The sequence below is a fragment of the Solea solea genome, chromosome 3 (assembly GCF_958295425.1).
Source record: "Solea solea chromosome 3, fSolSol10.1, whole genome shotgun sequence".
Lineage (NCBI taxonomy): Eukaryota > Metazoa > Chordata > Actinopteri > Pleuronectiformes > Soleidae > Solea > Solea solea.
Window position 1 is genome coordinate 6,764,235 of NC_081136.1, and position 25,018 is coordinate 6,789,252.

The window sequence follows — 25,018 nt, forward strand, 5'->3', positions numbered from 1 at the left end:
TGGTGTGGAGAGAGAGAAGAGAGAAGGAGGGAGGGAGGGAGGGAGGGAGACGGTCGCCTTCTCCCTCCTCCACCCTTCCCCCACACAAGGTGTCTTTGACATTTTCTCCTTTTGACTCTGGCCCGTGTGAGAGCAGAGGAATTAGGGATAAAACAGACTCACAAAAATAAAGGAATCAGCCAAACCACAGGTTCCCTTACATGGCATTTATCCACCCCACCGCCCCCTGTTTGGCACCTGTACCAGAGTGAAGAGGTGATGTGCTTGAGAAGGTGGCTTTTATGAATGGATTATTGATATTTTTTGTTAAATGATCCCTTGCGAAAATCACCATTAAGACCTGACAACCGTTTTGAGTCTCACTCTTAAGTCACAGGGATGCATAAAGGACTGCATTTGATTATTTTCCTCAACTTCTCTGTTGATTCTTCTCTCAAATAATCAGGGAATTTCTGTTGCTGGGCAATAAAATGTAAGAAAATGGTGTAAAAGAAATGTCGGCCAGTGTTTAACAACAGACATCGAGAAACTTGGAGCAACCTCACCAACCATGACATGGGATTACAAGCACTTGTGACGCATTTGTTTCACAGTAAATCAATCACACACCTCGCACTGTTTAATTTTTTTATACCGTAGACTTGTTGCTATGCTGTTTGTGTGCACAAAATACCATGTAGAATATTGTATTGTATTGTATTCACCCGAGATACATTTCCCAGGCTCACACTAGGAAAATGTGTAAATAATCAAATTAATAATGGCTGAGTTCCATTTAGTATCCCCAGTTTCAGGTGAATGCTGGTTCACTGACACACTGTCCTTACTTACATGAACTGAACAGAGCCTGTGGCTTTTCCTGCTAAAACATGTCAAAATGGCTGCTTGTAAAAGGACACGTTCAGATAAGGTTATGGAGCTGTGAGAGGGCAGCTTATGTTTGTAACCTACTTGTTGATATATATCTGTATATATATATATATATATATATAGTATATACAGATATACTGTATGTGTGTGTGTGTGTGTGTATATATATGAGAAGAGACAGACAAAAAAGAGTGTATGGAAGTTAAGACGTGTCAAATTTAAATGATCTGTAATGTAACAGTGTTTTGTTTATTTTACCATTTACTATATGTATTGATTTTATTACCATTTACTATTATTTATTACTATGCAGAATATTTCTTTTTAGCTTTTTTGTAAATGTTGCTTGCATTGTCAATGACTGTTTATTTAACATGTTAGTCTCTTTGTGGTCTGACATTCATACATTCATATGCACATTTCACTTTTTCATGGAGAAATAGGTCCGCCCCTGACCACTTCCATATATTCACCTCCCGTTTTTTAAGAGGTCTCCTGCTGCCACCTGGCGGCAATGCGTCTACAACACAAGTAGTGCGCCAACAGAGAGTTTTATTTTGAAGGCAGTGCCCGGAAGTCACACTCTCCACGCTGCGTGACAGACTTGACCGTGGCAGGAGACTGTGAAGCCTGGTTCGGGGGCAGAAGCAAGCAGCGGCTCTTCACTCTAGGCGTGGATATGAGAGGAAGGCGGATGTGTTAACCTGGTAGTGAGCCGGTAAACAGGCCGCCGCACAGCAGCATCCATCGGAGCGGGACTGCCCTACTACCGGCCCGGCGGCTGCTGTCGCTACACAAGTGGCTCCTTAGCTCGTTTACGCGTACCCCACACCTCTTCAGCTGTCTTCAGGCCCGGGAACGAAGTGTTAAGAGCGGGGCCTCCGGCTACTACGACTCGGTTTGCGGCTGCTCTGGAGAGTTGAGCACGCCGGTTTATTTTCCGGAGCCACATCCTGCTGCTCCTGCCGAGATGGGTGAGTAGACGGCTAGCTAAATGAGCCCTGTTTATGCTAACTAGGCGCGTTTTTCTTATTTGAACCGAGGCTGGTTCTCATGAAAACACAAATGTAATGTTAGAGAGTTGACGGAGTGTGTGTGTTAATGTGGGAGAGAAGGGGGGCTGACACTCGGGTAGTTTTCTGCTGAGTGTGTGGTTGTTGTCAAGAGGAATTGGGCTACAACTGACTGAAGCCACAGGCGCGTGAGTGTGTGTGCCTGCGCGTGCGTGCCTGCCTGCCTCAGCGCTGGGGTGGGGTGGCTCCCTTGACTTCTCCATCCCATCATCCAACCGTTTCACCGGGTTATCACCACCGCCTTTAACCGGTGACACTGCTGGCTCCACGGACAGGAAGGAGCTTCTCCGCGGCTGGGGACCTGAAATGGCTCGATGGTTCCAGGCAGCTGCCACATGAAGCTCCATCCTGTAATGGCAGAACACGTCTGTGTGTGTGTGTGTGTGTGTGTGTGTGTGTGTGTGTGTGTAGCTCTCCTCCATCTCCACAGCTGTTATGCAACAGGATCCAGCAGCGGCAGCAGCAGTCCTCTGTATATTGCTGTTTATACTGCACTGCTTTCCATACTGTTTGCACTGTTAGTGGTGATTGACAGCTTGAGTTGCTTGGCTACTGCATCAGCAGATTGAATGAAATGTACACATATATTTAAAGGCCTGTTGTAGATCATATATGCATAACCTCCCATTAGGGTTGGGCTATGTTTTAGTAAGTAAATAATATATTGCAGTGTAATTTTCCTGCAATAGGACATGTCCACCATAGCTCATATCTTCAAGAGTGTCGATCTGGGATGAAATCCAGCTGCCAAAATCGACACTCTAGACTGGATAATGTACGATGTTCTGGTTGACTTAGAACACTTAAGTCTGCAACTAAGGATTATTTTATTAATAAATTCATCCGCCAGTTATTTTCTCGATTAATCGAGCAAACAGTTGGTCCGATGTTGATCAGTGTTTCTCAAACCAGGAAATTATGTACTCAAACCAAAAATGTCATTTTCTTTGTTATATGGAGCAAAGAAACCGGATAATATCCACATTTGAGAAGCTGAAAAATAAATCACTCAGTTGCAGCCCTAGATAATATTCACAGATTTAATTTACACATTTTTGTAAGCAATCTTTAATTATCTGACAGTAATAGTGAAATCATTATTAACTGATGTTAAAACATCAAATTGTAATGATTTATTGCCAATATTATTCAGCTCTAACCTGCGTATATATCAGTTTAAATTCGGGGAGGTCTAGCAAGTGAACATCTTCTTATACAAAGGTCTGGAACATCCGTCCATCATCCATCTACAACAGATTTTTTCTTGTTCAGGTTTGTGGACAGAGCAGGAACAAATCCCAGCTGACATAGGGCAAAAGGTGGGGTGTACCTGCTTGTAACATGGCTGATAGTCCATCAAAGGGACAACATACACCGACAAATATTCATTCTCACGTTCACCCCCAAACTGCATGTCTTTGGACAGTGATGGGATGTTCAGAGTATCTTGAGAACACTAGGAAAACATCCACACAGAAAAGACCTTGACCCTCGAAACACTGTCGTGCAAGGTTTCGTACCGACGCTCTACTTGCTGTTCAGGGACAATGCCAACCACCACATGGCTAATAGTAGTGAAAATGTAGTGATTTATTGGTAGTATGTCTGGGTCTGGATGGGACAGGGATCAGATCCAGACCCAGAGCAATGTTCGGCCATTTTGTGACCTTTGATTAATCACATTAGAAAGTCAGTGTCCCTGTACGGCATCAATACATTTATGTGACTATCAATTAATATGGTTGGGTCGATTAATCTGGCCAACATTAGCCATTTTTTATTAATCTATATTTGCTGATTATTATATATTTATCAGACTTAATACTTTGATTTTATTAAAAATACCATAATTGAATTTTCAATTGAATAATCCACAGATGAATCGATGATGAAAATAATCGTTAGTTGAAGTCCTTATAGCATAGCAGTCAGTACAGAGATAAAATATACAACGGGGAGACAGACATTAGTGTTGTTATAAACGATTACTGAAATGAAGCACTTTTTTATATTATTTGCTATCACTAAGCAGTTATATTTCATCAGATGGAGGAAAGAAAGAAAATCTGCGTCATAAATTGACCACAGAAAAACACGTTTCGATCCACCTCTCATCATTGGTATTGTGTAAAGGTTGTGCTCCTGACTCCGCTGCTTGTTTTTGTCATGTAATATTAACACATTAAGTAATGAAGCGATGGATGTATGGATGAATGGGTGTGTGGGTTGTGCAGTGCAACAACAACTGGCAGAAACAACTGGGTCACTGCAACCGTGTGTGTGTGTGTGTGTGTGTGTGTGTGTGTGTGTGTGTGTGTGTGTGTACAAGCCTTATGCAATCATATCATCACCTGTAGGTATGTAGGCACAAAGCCGGGGCGGCATTAAGAAAACCCTCCTGCTGTTACTGTAAACGTTTCTTTGCTTCTGTCCTAATGATGATCAATAAAATATAGGAAGAAGTCGAGTGTCAGCCTCTGGAGTAATTAGACAGTGTTTTCTGGATCAAAGCCAACTGTCAGTCCTAATCAGGTTTTGCTGTGGACTGAAGTGGACTGAACTGGAACGGGAGGCTGAAGAGTGTGCAGATGGAGTGAATAAGCATTACTCCGTCACAGAACACATGTACGGCATTAGGCCCAGATGTTGTCTGTCCATGAATGACACCAGTCTTTTGGATCAGACTGTAAATAGATCTGTGTGGAGCATCGAACCAGTAAATCAATGTCACGCTTTGCTGGAGATGTGAAGCAGTTGTTAGAAAATGCAGGGTGGGACAAAAAAAAAAAAATCAATACTGCAATGTATCATCATCCTGACTCTGGAGCTATGATATTTTTTGATTCGCTGACACCAAATATAACATTTTCATAAAAAAGAAAACTGGGGATGCATGATATTGGACTTTTTGCTGATATATATCGGGAGTGCTTGGACTGATAGCCAATGCCGATATGTATGTATTTTTATTAAGACAAGTTTGCATGCTCATATTGCAGCAGATGCAGGTGTACATTTTCTTCATTGTGTAAAAATAAATAAACAGAAAAAATGGGACGATACTAGGGCTAAGCTAAGTTAATCGTTTAGCCCTAGTATCGTCCCATTTCTGGAGGCGTGATATTTGTTCAAGCCATAATGCGTGTCAAAATATCATTTTAGATTTTTAGATTATTGTCTTGATCTATACACATCTTGTTCTACAGACTGAAGAGAACATTTTCAAATACCTCTTTTCTGTGTCCGTTGTGATACTGGTATTAGTCCGATACAGTCATTTTAGATCATTTATGATTTGTGCTGAGTCATTTCAAAGACATAGTTCTCCAACTGTTTAACAAAAATTGTTCTCCCAAAAAAGAAGAAATAAACGGCCCAAATATGACTCAGCTTAAATGTTTTTGTCCATAGTGAAGCATGCAATATATAGCATTTTTGGGTCGTGTCTGATTTAACTTTTTTTTATCTGTCCGATATGCGATCAGGAATGAGTTTAACGGAGTCTCTGAACCACTCAGCGATATCTTTTGGCAACCTGTGTAGACAGTGGATGTTAATGCCAAAATGTCTGTGTTTTTTTTTACTGGGCTCACGCTGTGATAAGCAGCATAAGATGTATGAGCTTATGTCGTCGCTGAGAAACGATATCTGCAACTGGATTTCTTTATAAACTCTAGTGAGTTTTTGGCTTCAGGTGAAACGTAACCCGTGCTCTTTTCTCGTCTCTTTCGTCATCCTCAATTAAAAACCTGCCACCTTGTGTTTGCAGACAACCTGAGCGAAGCCCTGGACAAGCTGAAGCTAGCGTCCTCAGACAGCACCAGTGACAGCGTGGAGAGCTGTCTGGACTGCCTGCTCAAAGCACTCGCCAACAACAGTAAGTTAAGCCTGACCTGCTGTACAATAAGCATGTAGGTTTTAACCGTTTACTTTTGCTTTGTATAAATCACTGTGGCAGCCTGGCTTCCCTGGACCCAGTACTAGTTCCCCAATGTCTTCTAAACCATTAAAAAGTAATAAAAAAGGAGAACTAGATTACAACGTTCTATTTAGTAAAGAGAACTAAAACATTTGTGTTATTTTCACCCATTCTTAAAATTTTAACATCATATTCTTTCTGTTTTCCATCCACAGACACTGAGGCCAGTGTGAAGATCCAGGAGATGGGCGTTCTTCCCCTGCTCCCCAGCCTGCTGAGCCCCCAGTCTTCCTGCACTCCTAAAGTAGCCAACGTGATAGCTGAGGTGGCCAAAAATGGTGAGGTTTTACTTCCAATTCCACCCACTCAAGAACATCCTGTCTTTCTTTTCTCTAATCTTACAATTTCTCCTGCTCACATCCTCTCGTGTCTCTCCATCAGCTCTTCATGCAAAAACTTTTGTGTGATAAATTATGAGAAGTGTCAAAAAGCGCCGTGTGAATTGACTGACGGGTCATTAAAGACCGGGGCTATTTTCTCCCTGATGTTTTCAGAGCGTGTGAGGTTACTGTGCGAGGACATGACACGTTATAATGCGTCAGTGTGGCCACAGCAGAAGCTTAAAAGCACAGAAAAGCAGACGTGAATAGAGGTCGGGGCAAGAAAAGGTTAGGATAATGAATGGGTTCCAGCAGCTTGCGAGACTGCAGCTAATGATCACTCCGCAGCAGTTTGCCAAGCTTGGCAACAACCCGCTGGCATTTATCTGTCACCACTTCAGGAAGTGTCTGCAAGGAACCAAGTGACAGCTGGGCTAAAGACGACTGTTTTGTCTGTCAATTGAGGTGATTGTTTCGAAGTGGAGGTCCACCGACTAATTGTTTTAGCCGATTAATCTGCTCAGTTTCGGACGTTTTACAACCTCTTGGCAGTAGTGGACACTGGCTCTGCTCTGTGTGGAGGATTCACAGACATGGTTACTACTGGTTAATGCACATATCTCACAAAAATGATGGGTCACATATAGACATATTTGCTCATTCAAAGACCATTTTACCGGAAAATGTGTGTGTAGGAAACGATAAATTACTAAAACGGACTATTTCGGACTATTATCCGCTTTAAGAATACAAACAAACTCAATGCAGTTATGAGTTGCATTCCGTGACCCTCAGAAATGTCAATCATTTAGCAAACCTGCACGCCGCCCATTAATGATGCGTTCAAGGCAACTTCTGCAGAAAAACTTGCTGTCCACCAAACAAATGCTTGCTGCTACTGCCACTTTTTGGAAATGGATGCCCTACTAATTATTACCAGGGTTCTTGAAGTCCTTGACTTTTAATGTTGTGTTTTCCAGGTTTGAAAAGTGAAAAGAATTTTGCATTTAGTGCTTGAAATACTGTATTTCTATCCCAAACACAGCGTATTGGCTGAACAGTTTGCTTATTAGATGGTTTATAGTAAAATGTCATCTCTTTTAATGTAATAGAAAGAATTAATTAATCATTTTGTGTGTGTATATGTTCATGTTGATTTACCACAGCTGTAAGGTGCTGGAAAAGCATTAAAAATAACCTTAAAAGTGCTTGAATTTGACCTTGGAACCACAAAATGTGTAGTCATTAGAAAAAAAAAAAGTTTATTATTAGCACCGGAATTGAATTTATGTTAACTTTAAGCGTAAGCCATCACACAGAAACGGTTTGCTGCTTTATCTCACAGTCAGACAGTCTTTCCCAACAGGAAACTGAAGTTTATGTGGCTTTATAAACTGCTCTGTCCTCTGCACCAAAGTGCATAGAGAAAATCCTGTGTTTTATTTTACATCTCGGCACACAGGGGTTATTGATCCGCTGCTGCCTCCGTCGGTAAACAAACCAAAGATATTTAGTTTTCTGTCACAGAGGAGCAAAGAGACGAGAACTAATTCATATTCAAAGATGCTGAAATCAGACTTGTTTTTATTTAAAAAACGGAAAACACTCAAACAGATCAATGTCCTGTCAGATTAGTTGACAGTTAATGTAGTTGTTCATTTATTCGTATTGAAAATGTCTGGACAACTGCCGGGTGGTAATTCGAGTTTTTAACTTATCTCTGGACTGTTGGAGCTCAGGTGATGGAGAACCTTCATGGACATTCTTATTAATATCTTGATCATATAAAATATCCTGGAGGTCTAGATTTGCATACTTGAGAAGTGAAACAGCCCAATTTAAATGTATGGTGTGTGTTTGCTGCTGTTAACAGTCTCATTCTGATCTCTTCTCTGATGTCCTTGCTTGTCTGTAGAGTTCATGCGGAGTTCCTGCGTGGAGGCCGGCCTCATCCCTCCTCTAGTTCAGCTCCTAAACTCCAGCGACCAGGAGGTTTTACTGCAGACCGGCCGAGCTCTTGGCAACATCTGTTATGACAGCCGTAAGTAGGAGTTTGCTTTACTTTCGGGAGCGACGGTTCCCTCACGAGACCTGTCATCACAATCACACACGCACCGAATAGAAGTTAAGTAATAAACGTTGCTACAGCAGGCGAGCGTTTTAACAGAGTTACAGGCCTGAGCGCGGGGAAATTTAGCTGAGCTCTGAGTAAGCACACGATATTGAACGGGCGCTCACATGGAAGTGATTTCCCCTGACACTGCTTGTTTTCACTGTGTTACTGGAGTCGCTGAAAGAAATATCTGACAAATGACACGCTTACCGCATGTACAGTATGTAGTGTTTCACAGTAGACTGATACTCGTGAGTTATCTTAATATTTGTAGTGGTATTTAAAGCTTTCGGAGCTGCAGCTCTTACTCATTGTAGCCCTGATTGTCTGCGTGATGTCACAACCTACTGTTTGTTAACCTCACAGCTTTTTATCATAATTGGCATTTAGGGCTGTGATTTGGAGCATTTTCTAGAACCTTTTCTTCATAATACCTCACTAAAAGGAAATTAAATGAAACTTTTGAATAAATGCTTTAAAATGTAATGCACTGGTTTGAAAGTGTATTGCACAGGGTTCCCACGGGTCCAAGAAAGAAGTTGCGTTGATATTTCGGTAAAAGTCTCCCTTGTTTGGTACGACGCCACCTACTGTTTCATGCCCTGCATTGCTTGATGTACGTAGACCAGGCCTACGCAGAACAAACGTGGAGTCGTAATTATTAGCATTGCTGTGGACACTGTCTACTGTCTCTCTCGTTGACGTGAGATTCCATGTGGAACAATATGCGAGTAACGTTAAAGCAAGAGAGAGAGAGAGCAAATGACGACGGATGAAAATTCCAAGATCTCTGTCTCACCAAAGAAAATCACAAAGACTGATTTTGACCAAGATCCCAAGGACAATCACTTGTCCGGATGCAGCGCGTGGTGCAAATCAATATAAGTGGATGCCATGGGGCGAAGAGGCTCTTACAAGTAGCCCTCCTATCTTAAGCTGTGACTGCACATTCGGCCCTTTAATTGGTCCTGGAAAGTCCTTGAAAAGGTGTGGGAGCCCTGATTGCCCTAAATGTGAAACTGTGTATCATTCAGTTGGAACCTTTCAGTACTTTTGGTTTGTTCTCATGGTTCAGTTTCACTTCAAATTAAATGTTTAAAAGCATATATTTTATGGTAAGGCAAAACCAATCAAACCTGAGAATCGAGAAGAGTCGAAACACGTCATCTTCCTGCCTTAATTGTCAGGACCCCTGGGCGCGTGGCACGGAAATGACAATGTATTGTATACGAGTATGACACCGTCTTGATAACATCCCAGTTACCACACGGAGAGTATCCGCGAATATTAACTAGTTTTGCATTTGTGTATCACATTAAAATCACATTACATTTGGTTCTTTTGGTTTTATTTTCCTTTTTCACAGCATGTCAACAGCAGCCTTGCTCCACATTAATCCCATGTATTATAGGGTTTACCTGACAGTATTACGACTGTATTTGGAAAAAGAAGAGTCTTGAGCAGAAAAATGTACAATGGGAACGTTTGAGTGTTGCCCTCAGGGACGAGCAGCGGCGCTTGAGTCCGACCTTTGTCGGCCGCTGGAGAGGCTTTAGTCGCAGCTGTCAGTCCTGGTGCGGCGTGAGTTTTGTCGTCTTGGTAAAAATCTGGGTATCTGTGGAATCTGGTGGGAGGTGACATTTGTTGGAGTGGAGGGGGGTCACGGTGCGCTGGCACGGTTTTATGAAAGACGCTCTGGGAGAGTGTGGAGAAGCAGCTGCTCGCTGCCTTTACAGAGACGCACGCTTGTGATGTATAATATATGACTCTGCCTCGGTTGCTCCTGTAGAATAAATGAAACCAGATCTTCTGAAACCACTTTCATTTAATATTAACTTGGTCAAATGTTGGTTTCTATCATGCATCACCCTGTGTTTGTTTTAGTCAGGCATTTTAGTCTGATCTAAATGAAAGAAAATACAATTTTTTTTCTTAAAAATCAGATTGCAAAATACCTGTGTTAGTTTGGCAGCATCACCATACATCATGATGTGTGATTTGCTGCAACACACACACACACACAAAGTAGTTGCTGCCATAATGTAAAATAACTGAATATTTGATTGTGTATTGATCTGTTCTGCTCCCTTTCAGAACCAGGAACGACTCGGCTTCTGCGTTATATGTGCAAATGATTAAACAGAAACAGAATTAAGTGATTCTATGACGCAGCAAAGCAATCCTTCAGTTAGGGCTCAATGATTTGGAGGGACGTAATCAGATTGTGATTTTTTTTGTTTTCTCTGACTCATATTGTCCTCGCAATTTGATTTGCAGCAATAAACGTGATGAGATTAAATTCAAAATTCAACACGTAGTAGATTTAAAACCCACTGGAGCATTCATACAAGAGAAAGGATGAGGAAAATATGAATTATGTCCATCGTATAGTTCACATGTTTTTTATATTTTATGCCACGCCAACAAATAAATTGCATCCTTTGTTAATTGCATTGTTTCAAACTGTAGTTTGATTTTTAAAGTAATTAAAATTCAGCTTCAGCTTCCATTTTATGTCATTTTGTATTCCCTTAGGAGTTTCACATAATAGTAGACACCTCGTCCACACAACAAGCAGCATTTTAAAAGTGGTTGTCACTTGAATTGATGATTATTAATGGTTCCCTAAATTAATCAGCAACTATTTTGATAATCAATGAATTGGCTTTTGTGCTTTTTATGTAATAAAACAAGCTGTCTGATCTTCTTCTGGCCTGATCAGCTTCTTGAATGTGAATATTTTCTGCTTTCTTTTGCTTCATAGAATACAGAGATGGTTCTCACTAATACATTTTTGGTTTGAGGACAAAGCAAGACATTTGGGAGCATTATCATTTCAACGAAACAACCGATTAATCGAGAATATATTGACGGATTACCTTTTATAGGCAAACATCTAATTGTTTCCTTCACTTCCTCCAGGGTCTCTTTAGTCATGCACATAACTACCAGGTGTCTAATCGTCTGTTACTTTTGCAAATAGTAGCTGCAGCTAAATCTGTTGCTCCTCAGCTTTTTGTAGCTCTTATCTCAGCTGATACCACTTAGTTAGTGGAGAACCACCACCACCACCACCACCATGACTACAACAGTCTCCTGAGCTCTGTGATTATCTTCAGTCCAGCTCCTGCCTTTTCCTGGAACAACATGTAGAGTCAGTCACAGCAGCAGCAGCAGCAGCTGCACATGAGCTGAACAGAATATCATGAACATGACTTTTCTTTGTTGAGTAAGAGGCCAGGCTGCTGAGAGTGAGATGACTGACTTCTCCTGGTGTTTCTTTTGGCTGCTGTTCTACCATACAAAGCCTTCTTAGAGACAATGGTCCTGAAGTAGACGATTAGTCAGTTGGGCATATTAATCTCTAATTTTTCCACAACATGACTCAGCTAAAAGGCTTTTTGATTTGTATTTACATTTACAGTTTGTGTGTGCATAGTGACGCTTGAGATATATAGGATTTTTGGGTTGATTTTATATTTGTATTTGTCCCGATATCCGAACCAGTGATTCTGATCAATATCGGACCGATTAATTAAAGCGTTACTTTATGGGTAAAGAAGACCGCTCCTGTGTTGTTCTGCCTCCTGATCGGTGCAGTAGCATCCAGATTGCAAGCGAAGGGGCGGGACTATAAGCAGGCGGCAGAACGTCCAAGTTGTTGCAGGATGAAATAACCAAAACAAATCAATCTGGTAAGAGCTGTCACAAATGGTCCAAACGACGAGCAGTGGAACTGCGAGTTGTCAATCACTTGTAGCCCCACCCATTTAAAGTCCTGCCCCTTTTTGCGCTGTGCAGACAGACCCCTCTCGATTGGTTGGACACTGGAAAGGTTTCTTTTTAGATTTACTCTAGGTTAGAACCACTAGGCTGAGCACTGAACACTTTTAAATCAGACGTAGATTTCAGACTGTAAAGCTATTTTAACACTAATGCTAGCTGTGAAAAATCTCGCTGAGCGCAGCTTTAATGTCAAACACCTGTGTCATAATTGTCACTTGCGGTCATTTTTATTTTATTTTGTAGCCTTAGTTTGCACTGATTTACCTGTTTTATTCTGCTTATGTGTGTGTTTTGAAGTTGTGGTTCTTTTCTCTCCTTAATTTATTTATTTATTCATTCATTTATTTTTATTTTTATTTTTATTTTTATTTTGCGTTGTGGTTGATTTGTGTCCTGGCCTCTTTGTTTTGCAGATGAGGGCAGGAGTGCAGTTGACCTGGCAGGAGGGGCTCAGATAGTAGCTGAACACATTAAGTCCCTCTACCAAAATACTGAGCCGGAAAATGAGAAGCTCTTGACTGTCTTTTGTGGCATGCTGATGAACTATAGCAATGATAATGGTAATGACCACCTTCTCCCCGAAGATCAACTGTTTAACTAATCTCAACTAATCAGCGAATGTTCTCTTTCTTGCACACAGAACACAGTAGGTTTTGAACTGAACCACAGGGCGACTCGCTTGTGTGTTTCTGGTTCAGACTCTTCCTTCTCCTGATCTTTCTTCCACGCTCTCTGTTGCTTTTTCCACTTTCTCTGAGGTAATCTGCCGTTAGTAATGTTTGCTAAGAGCCAGCTCCCAGTGTTGTAGTTTCCATGAGCCAGTTCCTTCCTTCATGATTTTAGCTGTTGGAGTGACGGCGCTCCAGAGACGGCAACGTCTGGTGGTTTTACCACTTTGAACCATCCAGGATGTAATATCGTGACAAATATTGATTAGGCCCTAGATGATGAATTTGATTGACTTTGAACAGTAACAACATGTGTAATAGTATGATCGTTATCACTACCAAGCTGTTACATTGTCATGTCCACATGCCTAAACGTACATTAGCAGCGCTTCAAATGAGAGAGACGGAATACTAATAGATAAAATAACAGAATATAAAAGCCAGAAAAAGACATGATATTACGTTCACCTAATCTCCTTATTAACATATTATTACATTGTTATTACCAAAATGCGACAGTTTTACCACACAACTGAAAATATAAAATTGAAGTATTTCAAGAAAATCGCTGTTTTAAGTGCACATAATCTCTGGATTAGTTTGACGTTTGGCCGTAGCCTTGGTCTCATTACTTAGCTAATTGGGCCAACTTTTTTGCACAGGTATTACAATTGCGATTTAATTTACAACTGTCAAGATTCTGTATTCAATTCACTGCCATAAATTGGAAATGTCATGGACCATTATTATCATGTTAATTACACTTTACTCTACTGGAAAGTTCAGAACTCTAAGTCTCTTTCTTGTTTTAATTTGCACAAATCAGTAGTACAAAAAAAAAAAAAGAAGGTAACTTTACATATTTAATATCAAAGCTCAAACTTTCTCTTGTTATCTTCAGAACCTAAAATCACATCCGGTTGTTTTCCTGTATAAAAGTGTTATCTCCTGGTCTGCCGCGCCGGTTGTGTCTCTGCGATAACGAGGCTCGTCGAGAGCAGCACGTATGTGACCTGACAGACTCTGAGCTGCTGCCAGCGACTATTGTTGGCAGCGGATGATGGTTGGACACAGTTTGGCCCCGGTGTGGTGGAGGGGAGGCGTGGCATCGCACGAATCAGAAAAAGCACTCTCAGCACAAAGCGGACTCTTCGCATCCAGCTAATAATGAAAAAAAAAAACACACACACTCGATAACGCTGAATAAACTGTGTCAGTTCAAAGGAATCAATTCGGCGGGCACATAATATGCTTACAGGGTTATACGGATCGTTTTTGACTGAATTACCTGAAATGTGCAGCTTGTCACTTGAATGCTATATACGTAATCTATGGAATTATATTTAGAGTCAGACAGCACAGCTGATAATACACGATCTGATCTTGAGTCATTAATCGCTAGCTTCAGTATTCCTTGGCAGTCTACTGTATTTTCATCACTGGCCACATTAAGAGTGGTAATTCACTAACACGTGATTTATTTATTTATATGTGTGTGTGTGAGTAATTTAAAATGAAAGCCATTATGTGCTTTAAGAAAAATGACTGTCTCTTTAATAGGGACTTAATTAATTGCTAAGTGTTTAAAGGCGTGGTATGTAAATGTTGTTATTCGATGGCTTCGCTTAGGCGTGAATTATGTAAATACCCTGGATGAGACAGCGGTCAGCGGATAAATGGCTCCCGGGTCGCACTAATGCAATTAGATTTATTTAAAAGCGTTTCCCAGAACACCGATGCTTCTTGCTCTTTGTTCTGTGTTTAAAATCAAGTTTGTCTGCATCGCTCACCTGAAATAACATTCTCTTTAATATCTCGAATGCCACAGACCAGAAAAAAACGTCACAGAGATGATGTCGTCTTGGTTTTTTCAGTCTTTACTTCCTGCCATTGCCTGCCTTTCTAAAAACCTCTGAAAGCTTTGGTCTCATCTACACTGGAGGAAAATAGTTTTCCAGGTTTCTTACTCTATTTCATCTTAGTTTAAGTGAGACATTTTGACTGGATTTACTTCCTGGTCCGTGGTGTTGTGGTTGTGGTGCTTCTGTGAGGAAAAGACGTGACCGTCTTACGACGTGACGTAAAACATGACCTTCCCCCCCCCGCTTTGTTCTGTTCTGCTCATCTACCCACTGTCGTCTACCGCCGATTCAGTTTTAACAGACAGATCAGATTTAACAGACAAAGCTGATTTTGTCCTTTTCTGCTCTTCAGGGGCTTCTTCCTTCTCAGACAAATCAAATCCACACTTTGGGGGCGAATCTGGGGCTTTTCATACACTGCTACTATTTTTATACTGCATTAACATTCTGACTGTGATGTGCATCAGACTGGTGGCTTCATGAGGATGAGAGTGAACAGTATAATATAGAAGGAAGTCAAGTCAGCGAATGACTCATCACATGTACTGCCTTTAATTTGCTTAGTAGTTTTTGTGTTAACTACAGTGTTACAAGTAACAAGTAAAAGTGATTCCATATGGTACCTTCTGCTATCCACATAAGTGTCTTAAATGTAAGTCACACATGCCTTTCCTTGTGATCTCCTCAGCTTTGAGCTGTAGACTGTGTGTGGAACAATAGATGGACTGCCCGTCTCTCTCTCTCTCTCTGTGTCTGTGTCTGCTGCAGATTCCTTACAAGCCCAGCTGATCAATATGGGCGTGATCCCCACTCTGGTGAAGCTGCTAGGCATCCATTCCCACAACACAGCCCTGACAGAGATGTGTCTAATTGCCTTTGGGAACTTGGCCGAGCTCGGTGAGTACATCTGCTTCACCGCGGATCTGATAAGTTTGGAAGACCTAGGGCTGCCAGCTCTCTACTAGGGCTGGTACGGCAAAGTATTAGGGCCAAACTGAAGACTTTGAGAATAAAGTCGTAATTATTATTTGTGTGAAATCTCAGATGATCAGCTGCAACCTGCGTCAAGATGAAGAACGTGGTGCATTTTTCATTTGGGCTTCACAAATAAAGAAATACTTGAATCTTTTTGGCAAATCAGCGCCACGTTATCATTTGCATCAGGACTCTGAAGAGATTGTGAAAGAAACTGAGTCTGTTTGGAAGAAATAATCAGAACAGACTTGGCTGAAATCATCTCTTTTGTGCAGTAGGAAACAGCTGGTAGTGGTCGACTGCAACGCTTCTGTTGCTATTTAATAATAGTATAATACATTTCATGAAATAATGATTAAAAAAAATCTAATTGTACTACTTTTTTCTCACAATATTATGACTTTATTCTCATAATGTTTGTGTTTTAGGGATGGCACAATACCACATTTTTGTCACAAACTCGAGTATCTACCGATACAGTCATTTTTAAACAATTTCAATTGATTTCAAAGACATAATAATGTCTTACATTGCTTAACATGACTCAGCTAAAATGCGGTTGCTGCTTTTTATTTCCATTTTTACAGTCTGTTTATAGTGAAACATGCCATATAAAGTATTGTATTGACTTATCCCCACTTAAGTCATAAACCTCTAATGGAAAGATGTTTTTAATACTTTGGCTCAAGTATAAATATATATGTTGACATGCTTTCCAAGTATTTTACCTGAATAATTACCACACAACCAAACTGCAAATGTCTCCATTGGTCCCACATATAAAACCATGTTTTCTTCACTCTGCGTTGTCACTGTTAACAGGACAAGCACTGATCTAGAATGGAATAAGATATATTTGTTTGAAATTCAACAAATGGACACCAGCAATGACTGTGTCTTTGTGTGGTACATGTACATATGTACATATGCTTTTATCCAAAGCGACTTACTTGGTAAATACTGTTTAGTGTGTGCACATGTATAACAATAGAGAATAATACTAAGTGTTCCGTTTTGTACTTCACATTGAATCCATGTCTTGCTGTAGAGCCTGGAAATCCTTGTACTGCTGTGCAGAAAATATGATCATATCATGAGACGTCTCTGTCATTGACGTGTCTGTGATGATGAATGACCCTCTTGTGTTTCCAGAGTCCAGTAAAGAGCAGTTTGCCTCCACCAACATTGCCGAGGAGCTGGTGCGTCTCTTCCAGAAGCAGACGGAGCATGAGAAGAAGGAAATGATATTTGAGGTCCTGGCTCCGCTTGCGGAAAATGGTAATGTCCTCTTTTTTTTCCACCCTCATTTTGTCCTGACTGGTAAAGGTCCGGTGCTGCATTCACAAAATGTGCTTTATCTGAGTGTTAAAGGTGAATTTATGATGAATTTGCACCAGTGGTCACCAGAGGAGTGACTGCAGTTTCACCATTGGATGTTCTCAAAATGAATGCCAATATAGCCTCATCTCCACCAAGAAGTCCAGTTCCAGTTCAGTACAGTAGAGTCAAAGCAGACCAAACAACACTGATGTGTAAAGTGTCCTTAAACTAAGCGTGTTTTCTTCTTGTGATGAACAGCCACATTAGAAAGACCACAGACTGTATACTGTATAACCTTCTTCTTCGGCACAGTGTTACAGTGGTTAGCACTGTTGCCTCACAGTAACAGGTCAAACCATGAAAACATGTGTTGGCAATAGGATCGTGCTTCTGTCAGTTCCCCCTGACAAAAGCAGTGACATTCAATCCAGAGGTGGTTCCCTGGACGCTGCTCAGTGGCTTCCACACTGCTTTTAATTCAAGGACGTATTTTAGTAGACAATGGGTAAAATGCAGCAGCAGGCCCACACAAGAGGCAAGTTTACCTACACACTGGACTATTGCGTGGAAATGAGGCCTGTGATGTGATGATGAGACACAATCCAGCTACATGCGGGGTTTTATAAAGCTCCTCAGGGATCACATTCACTGTATTTAAATCCTGGATTATAACACTGAATTGTGAGTCTGCAGTGTGGATGTGAGGATGAAAATCATGGCCACTTACTGTGTAGCCATTTATCAGCTCAGTGTGTGAGTCATGCTTTCCCGACTAACTGCGCTGTCATGACAGAGGCCGAGCGCTCCTGCACTGGTTTCGGGTGCTCTCCGTCAAACATGAGTGTATCGGTAAAAGCATATTACTGCCTCTTGTTATCACCCTCCCAGGCACGCAGCGGTGCTCCCACGTTGTCCGTCTCCACGACAACGTCCCACTGAACCCGACTCTGGAGAAAGCTCGCTGTCACCAGCTCATTTATTTGTCACTCTGCGTGTTGTTTATTGGTTTTGTAGACGAGCAACAACCGAACGCTGGTTTGTCAAAGCTTGAATTGTGAAACAGGGATCGTCTAAGTGTTACATAGCTTTATTCCTCTGAGCGTCTCTCCCTCCATTTTCTGCCAGATGTGATCAAGCTGCAGCTGGTGGAGGCCGGTTTGGTGGAGTGTCTGCTGCAGGTGGTGGCTCAGACTGTGGACGGGGAGCGGGAGGAGGACATCGCCCAGCTCAAGACCGCCTCTGACCTCATGGTTCTCCTGCTGCTGGGAGGTGAAACACCAGGGTTTCTAACTTCTAATAACTGCATCTAATCTCATCATCAACTGTGCTACAGAACTAATAAACCTGATGTGACTGAGAAATCCATATCCAGCCACACAGAGAGCACTCCTGAGCGCATAATTCCATATAAGGAAGCTTGTGTAACAGTGATTAAAAAATTCATGCGCGCTTCAAGCTGTCATTGCTGCTGTAGCAGCAGTGAAGGTGCTGCAGCATCAAGGAGAACGCGCCCTGCTTCATCTGACTTTTCACCTACTCACTCAATCATAATATGACCAGAAATATCCTCCGTCCAGCTGCAGTGATGTAGGGAATGAATAATTTAAACGTACGTGTAAATGTTTTATTACGGCTGAATATGTGCGTCATAAATATTCATACTGGCCTCGTTGACAGCTCAGGCTTGATAGAACTTAGTTAGGCTCAGTTATTGACAATTGATATTAATAGATCACATAAAGTAAAATGATCTGGATTTGGAAATCTTTTTTTTTTTTGCTCCCGTGGGTCATGTCATTTGAATTGCCATTTTATAGCCTCCTCATTTTTGGCGCCATTTGACCTGCAACCGGGCTCCTATTGGACGGTACCAGCTGTCAATCACGCTGGTATCCACACGTGGAGTATTTCATCATCTGTTGTCCTCTAAAAGTGATCAAAATGCACAAAATCAGCATCATCTCAAGTCTGGAAGCTAGTGAGAATGTTATTGATGTCTAAATCGAGTGAGAAGTAGCTTATTTTCCTATGGATTTCCATTCAAACTGACTTTTATTTGCAACAAGTATAGTTGCCCACTGGTGGCTATTCAATGTCTTGCTTCTTCTAGGTTGGCTTCAGCAAGGAACCCTTTTTTTTTTTTTTACATAAAATGAATAAATAAGGTCCATCTATGGTTGCCTTGAGTCAGTTTTCTTTTAAAGCAACAATGGGTTGAGTCACTCCGACGCAACCTTTTCACATCTAGATTAGCACTGCTCTAAATAAAGGCTACTATCTTTGTAAACAGGAGGTGTTGCGTGAGTCAAAGTGTATTCATTTAAAAGAAAAGAAAAGACGGCACAGCAACCCTTTCATTATTGTTCATCTAAACCCACGACAAATGTTACAAAAATAGGGATTCATTAAAAACTTTTAAACTGAATCACTTTCTTTATTGACAGCTTTGTGGATCATCATCATCATCATCATTTGTTGTAACCTTTGTCCACACTGCTTTTTTTTTTATTTTTCTTTAGACGAATCCATGCAGAAGCTATTTGAAGGAGGAAAGGGCAGTGTCTTCCAGAGGGTCCTGTCCTGGATTCCGTCCCACAACCATCAGCTGCAGCTGGCGGGAGCTCTGGCCATCGCCAACTTTGCTCGCAACGGTAACATTTACTTCGCACCGTTAAAGCATGAGGTTGTCAAAGACGGTTTGATGTTTGTTTGTTTGTTCTTTTTGTTTTTCTTAATTTTAAATTGTTAATACACTATTTTAACATGCAGTAAACTGTATACTGTATTAAAATACTTACTGATACTGACAGTTATTCTGGAAAAATGGTCAAAAGCACTTACTCACAGGACATTTGCTGGCCCTTTTTATGCTTTAAATAAGAGACAAAAAACATAGCTTGCACATAGTTTTTTAAGCGAGCAGAAGTGGCTCTTTTAGTGATACGTCCACCACATTTCTATGGATATCTCTTGACTTTCTTAACGGCAAAGTTGACACCGCACACACTGATGCATTCAGTAAATCACCTGTCAAGTTATATTATAAATATTCGTGCATTTTAGTTGGATGATGGACGATTGGAAATGTAGAGTAGAAAGAGACAGGCCTCCTCGTTTTTAGCCGACCGTAGCTCCGACAAATCTAATAGAGTGAGACGTCGTTGTGTCATATAACAGCTGTGATCTGTGAGCCTTATCTTATGCTCGGTTACAGATACATAAAATGCTCCATCAAAAACCATCACGAGGCTTGTGACGGAGCACCGGCTCTGGTCAGTGTTCTGTGTGAAGTGCAGTCTCTGATTCCTCTCGTTGCATTTTATGTGTATAGATGGGAACTGCATCCACATGGTGGACACTGGTATCGTGCAGAAGCTTCTGGACCTGTTGGATCGACACGTCGAGGAAGGCAACGTCACTGTCCAGCACGCCGCTCTCAGCGCCCTGAGGAACCTGGCCATACCTGGTGAGCTGCTGCATCATATTTTGTTTAGTTTGTGTTTGTTGTGTGAGGAGACGCTTTCATCTCGCGCCCAAATTACACTGGTTGCGGAACGGTTGCGTTGCGTCTCTGATCCTACGTCGGAGCTGAGTTGTGGAAGGATGGAGTGGATGCACAGCACTTCTATTTCTGGCGTATGCCGCAGCAGAGATGCATAAATTCAGCAGACGTGGGCATGAGCCGGAGAGGAAGTAGGAAACTAAAACATCCAGTTTACTTTTCAGAATAGGAAGAATCCTTGCAAGCCCATCGTGCTCCTATTTCTTCGGTCAGTAGAAATACTGCTCCCTCTATTGTGTTTACAACATGTATGGTGTATTATACTGAGATCCACTCAGTCCCATTTTGTTCCCTGTACAAGGGTTTTCATGACGTTTTTCCTCATTTAATGTGAAGGTCTAATGATAGAGGGTGTCACTCGCTGAACTGCAATGCCATTTGTGGCAAATTGTATTCAGTGTGAATTGATTGAAAGAAGTGTTTTCAGGTAAAAATCAACTTTTAAACTGCCTGAATGGTTCGTTCTTCTGTATCTAGAAATCCGCTGCTTCTCTCTTTGCAGTGGTAAACAAATCTAAGATGCTGTCAGCGGGCGTGGCCGACGTGGTGCTGAAGTTTTTGCAGTCAGAGATGCCTCCAGTGCAGTTCAAACTTTTGGGAACACTACGTATGCTCATCGATACACAAGGTAGGAAATTTGTCCTTTATTTCTCTCTCTCCACCGAAGCAAACACGGCTTATACAGGGTCATTGAGTTTCCAGCCCATGTGAGGGATATTTTTATCATCCCTTCCATTTCCCTCTGCTCTCTTTTAGCTTTGATATGATCATTATAAGAGATTCAGAGCAGCTCCGGCTGTTGGGAGTCTTCATTTCTGAGTCATTATGACACGGCTGCTGCTCAAGAAGGTGCACAAAAGCAGACAGATGGATAATATCACTCAGAAATAATAAATAAACAGAGCTCCAGTTTGCTGTGCACAAACCTTAAAGATTCAGCCTGAGTTTGAATTGTTGTTGTTGTACATTTGGGGGCATAATTTGGATTTTTGTCGAGGAGAGACACCACACAGTACACATCTAACTGTGTGATCCTGTGTGTGTTTTGGTTTAGCCGAAGCCGCTGACCAGCTGGGAACCAACGGGAAACTGGTGGAAAGACTGGTGGAGTGGTGCGAAGCCAAAGACCACGCAGGAGTGATGGGCGAGTCCAACAGGCTCCTGTCTGCCCTGATCCGACACAGCAAGTCCAAGGTGAGACGTCGAGACGCACACAAGCTCGTTTCCTGCAGGGTCAACACCTTCTGACCAACTCACTGTATTTAATAAATACATAAACGTACGCTCTTCATTAAAGTCGTCTTCTTTTTGCCGATTCCAGGAAGTCGTCAGAACCGTCATCCAGGGAGGAGGAGTCAAGCACTTAGTCACCATGGCAACCAGTGAGCATATGATCATGCAGAATGAGGCACTGGTGGCTTTGGGGCTCATAGCATCACTGGATTTGGGTAAGATATGGCAAAAGAGTAGTTAACTACTGTTATTGACGAATGTGATAAAGTATCTGAATGTTTTTTTTTATGTGGAATCAGGAGCCATTTAAAAAAATAACATATGAAGACACAAAATGGAGGATTTACTTTCTCACATGTGTGATCAAGGAGCTGGTCTGATTATTTATGTTGAAAGATAGTTTAGTTTTTATTTACACCCACTTGGTTTTTGTGGTTTTCTGCGAAAACACATCGTCCAGATCTGGTCAGCTGCTTCTGCTTCAAATGTAGAAGCTGCTATTTTTGATTTGGGAATTTTAAATAATTACAAATAGTTAAATAGTTAAATAGTTAACAAGCATCCATGTCTCCATTTTCTCTTATTGAGTTGGTGGAATTCAGTGAAAACCTGCCAAAATAAGAGAAAGTTAATTAAATGAACAGATTTTTTTTAACTTATGTGTCGGTGTAATGGCAAATGATTTATTTTTAACGTCTCATACTTTTTATAAAAGTTTTCTTCGTGAGTGTTGGATCCAGTGTGACTCAGTCCAGTGTCTCCTGAGAAGTAGAGCAGAAATCTTTTTTTTTTTTTTTTTTTCTTGCATTATGTATCACATCTCTAGACTGCTATGTAGCTGGTAAAAAACATTTATTCATATCTGTGTCTTTGTCGCAGTTGCAGCAGAGAAGGACTTTGTTGGGGCTAGTCTGGTGTCGGTGCTTCACAAGCTGCTGTCAGATGAGAGAAGCGCCCCAGAGATAAAGTACAACTCCATGATCCTCATCTGTGCAGTCATGGGCTCAGGTAACCCATAACACACATGCACATTTCTGTTTTTTGCTTTATGAAATGAAACGTTCATGTTTCAAGGTTAAAGTCTGTTTCCTTGTCTTAAATCTTCATTAATCACCACATTTTGACACACTCCGTTTTCCACCTCCGATAACTGTTTGATGACTCATTCTGCCCTTGGGGGAGTTACACGTTTTATTTCCAAAGCTTTAAATTCTGCTCTCACTATGAATACACAAGTACCTACACTGCTAAATTTGATAAATCCACAGACGATGGTGAAAAGAACCGACAACAAAGAGCATACCTTCATTTGAATTTAACATTTTTAGCTGTTTCACGGACAGTCCTTGATTCATTGCATTTCATTACAACAGAAAGTGATGTACTTAAAGCACTTAATTGTGGTATAGCTTTTGTGTAAACCCCAGACATTTCATCCTAAGGCTAAATTAACTTCAAAAATAAATATATTAAATAAAATCCAAAATAAAAAAAATATATAAGATGATTTGACAGTAATGGTTTTATCAAAGCTCACAGATTAGTGTCCCCTCACTTTCAGGCTTTTATTGTGAAATACCTGGAAGTAGTATTAGGCAAAACATACAGATAATTGTGATTGATGCATGACTTTGCTCCTGCATATTATGACACTTCTCCTGAAATTATGATGTAGTAACATTTACTGTAAATAAATACAAATCAAAATGTGCACAACAAAGATTTGTGGGTTTCATACATAAATTTAAAAATAAAGACAGAAGAAGTCATGTTAAAAAATTGCATAATTTCATACTGGAATGAAATGTAAAAAATTCCAAATAAATTAGTGTAGAAAAGTGGTAAAAGACTTCATTTCGACCACGGCTTCAGTTCCCAAAAAGGTAGGTGATACCTTGCCTCCACAACAGGTGTCTACCATACAGAATGTAAAAATATCAATAGAAATCTTATTATATAAATACATCTGGACCTCCAGTCTGTTCAACACAATCACATTGAATTCATCTTAATGGCTACAACAAGTGGAGACAGTGAAACTCAACTCCAGTTTTCTTTCTCTCTTCTCCTCTTTTCTTTTTGTTCTTTAGAGCCTCTTCACAAAGAAGTGCAGAGCCTGGCGTTCATCGACGTGGTTTCCAAGCTGAGGGCTCACGAAAACAAGACGGTGTCACATCAGGCGTCGCTCACGGAGCAGCGGCTAACTGCTCAGAGCTAAATGACTGTGTCCCAAACCCACCACAACCCCACCCACCTTAATGCCTGCCTGACCGACCACCCTTCCACCCACTCACCCACCCAGTGACACCTCATGACTGCCCCCCCGCCCTGTGACCCATTGTCATGTGCCAAGGTACCATGTCGCGTTAACTGCCAGCCAGACGTACAGACATGTCTCCACCCCCTGCCCACCTCCACTAGGGTTAGACTGATGTAGTTTTTACTCGTCATTCCAAATCACAAACCTTTTTTTCAAGAAGAAGTTTTAAGGAGAAGACTTCACCCAGAACGAAACGACGCCTCTGACTGTTTTTCGACGACTACGGGAAGGCAACCCTCTCCTCTGAAAGCCATAACAGGATAGATTTATTTCAGCGGGTTAAGGCAGGCTTCATTTCGTTGTAGTCTGACGCCCCCCCCCCCCCAAACAAATGCTCACACAGTGATTTGACTGATGCGTCGGTCTAACCCTAACCCCACCCCCACCACTTTTACTTGTGCATGCATCTTCTGCTACAAGTCGCTCCACAGGAGCTCAGGCGCCATAGACAGCCTAACGCAATAGATTTAAGAGACGACACTCTTTTACGACCTTAGCTGTGAACTCATCTGCCAGTATCTCATCAGTGACAGTGCACAAAAGAACAAAAAAAAACAAAACAAAACAAACATTTACTGTTGTGATTTTTCGTTCATTTTTCAGAAAAAGCCGACATCCATGACGTGCCCAGTTGTGTCCCCATGTAGCTCAAGTATAAACTGACTAGGAACTGTGCATGTTTTAGTCCTGTTGAAGGTGTGCCAGTGTTCATTTTACCCTCTCTGCCGCTCGCATATTCCGGAGTACAGCCTGCTCGCCTCTGCTGTCGTCTACACTCTCGTTTTTTGCACTTTATATATTTTTTTTTCCGTCATGACTTAGATTAACAGATTTTATCCGGACACATTTCCCTCCCTGGTCCAACAGCTCTGCAGGTTTAGAGGCGCCACATGTTTACACTCCGCCGCTGAAAGAGCATCATGGAAGGAACTAGGCC

The 25,018-nt window shown here is 41.3% G+C and overlaps 1 protein-coding gene across 2 annotated transcripts; it reads left to right on the top strand.

Annotated features, from left to right (window-relative positions):
• Window positions 1–1,471: 1,471 nt before the first annotated feature.
• On the top strand, window positions 1,472–24,646 carry rap1gds1 (RAP1, GTP-GDP dissociation stimulator 1). 2 transcript variants are annotated; one of them, XM_058625143.1, is made up of 15 exons: window positions 1,472–1,844; window positions 5,713–5,820; window positions 6,078–6,200; window positions 8,158–8,283; window positions 12,555–12,701; window positions 15,440–15,568; window positions 16,799–16,924; window positions 18,092–18,235; window positions 19,486–19,617; window positions 20,298–20,432; window positions 21,031–21,156; window positions 21,583–21,722; window positions 21,850–21,976; window positions 22,641–22,769; window positions 23,852–24,646. In XM_058625143.1, the coding sequence occupies exons 1-15, from the start codon at window positions 1,841–1,843 to the stop codon at window positions 23,977–23,979; spliced, it is 1,824 nt and encodes a 607-aa protein (XP_058481126.1). In that variant the 5' UTR covers window positions 1,472–1,840; the 3' UTR covers window positions 23,980–24,646. The 2 variants fall into 2 exon arrangements, with proteins under 2 accessions (XP_058481126.1, XP_058481127.1); XM_058625144.1 differs by lacking the exon at window positions 12,555–12,701.
• Window positions 24,647–25,018: the final 372 nt, after the last annotated feature.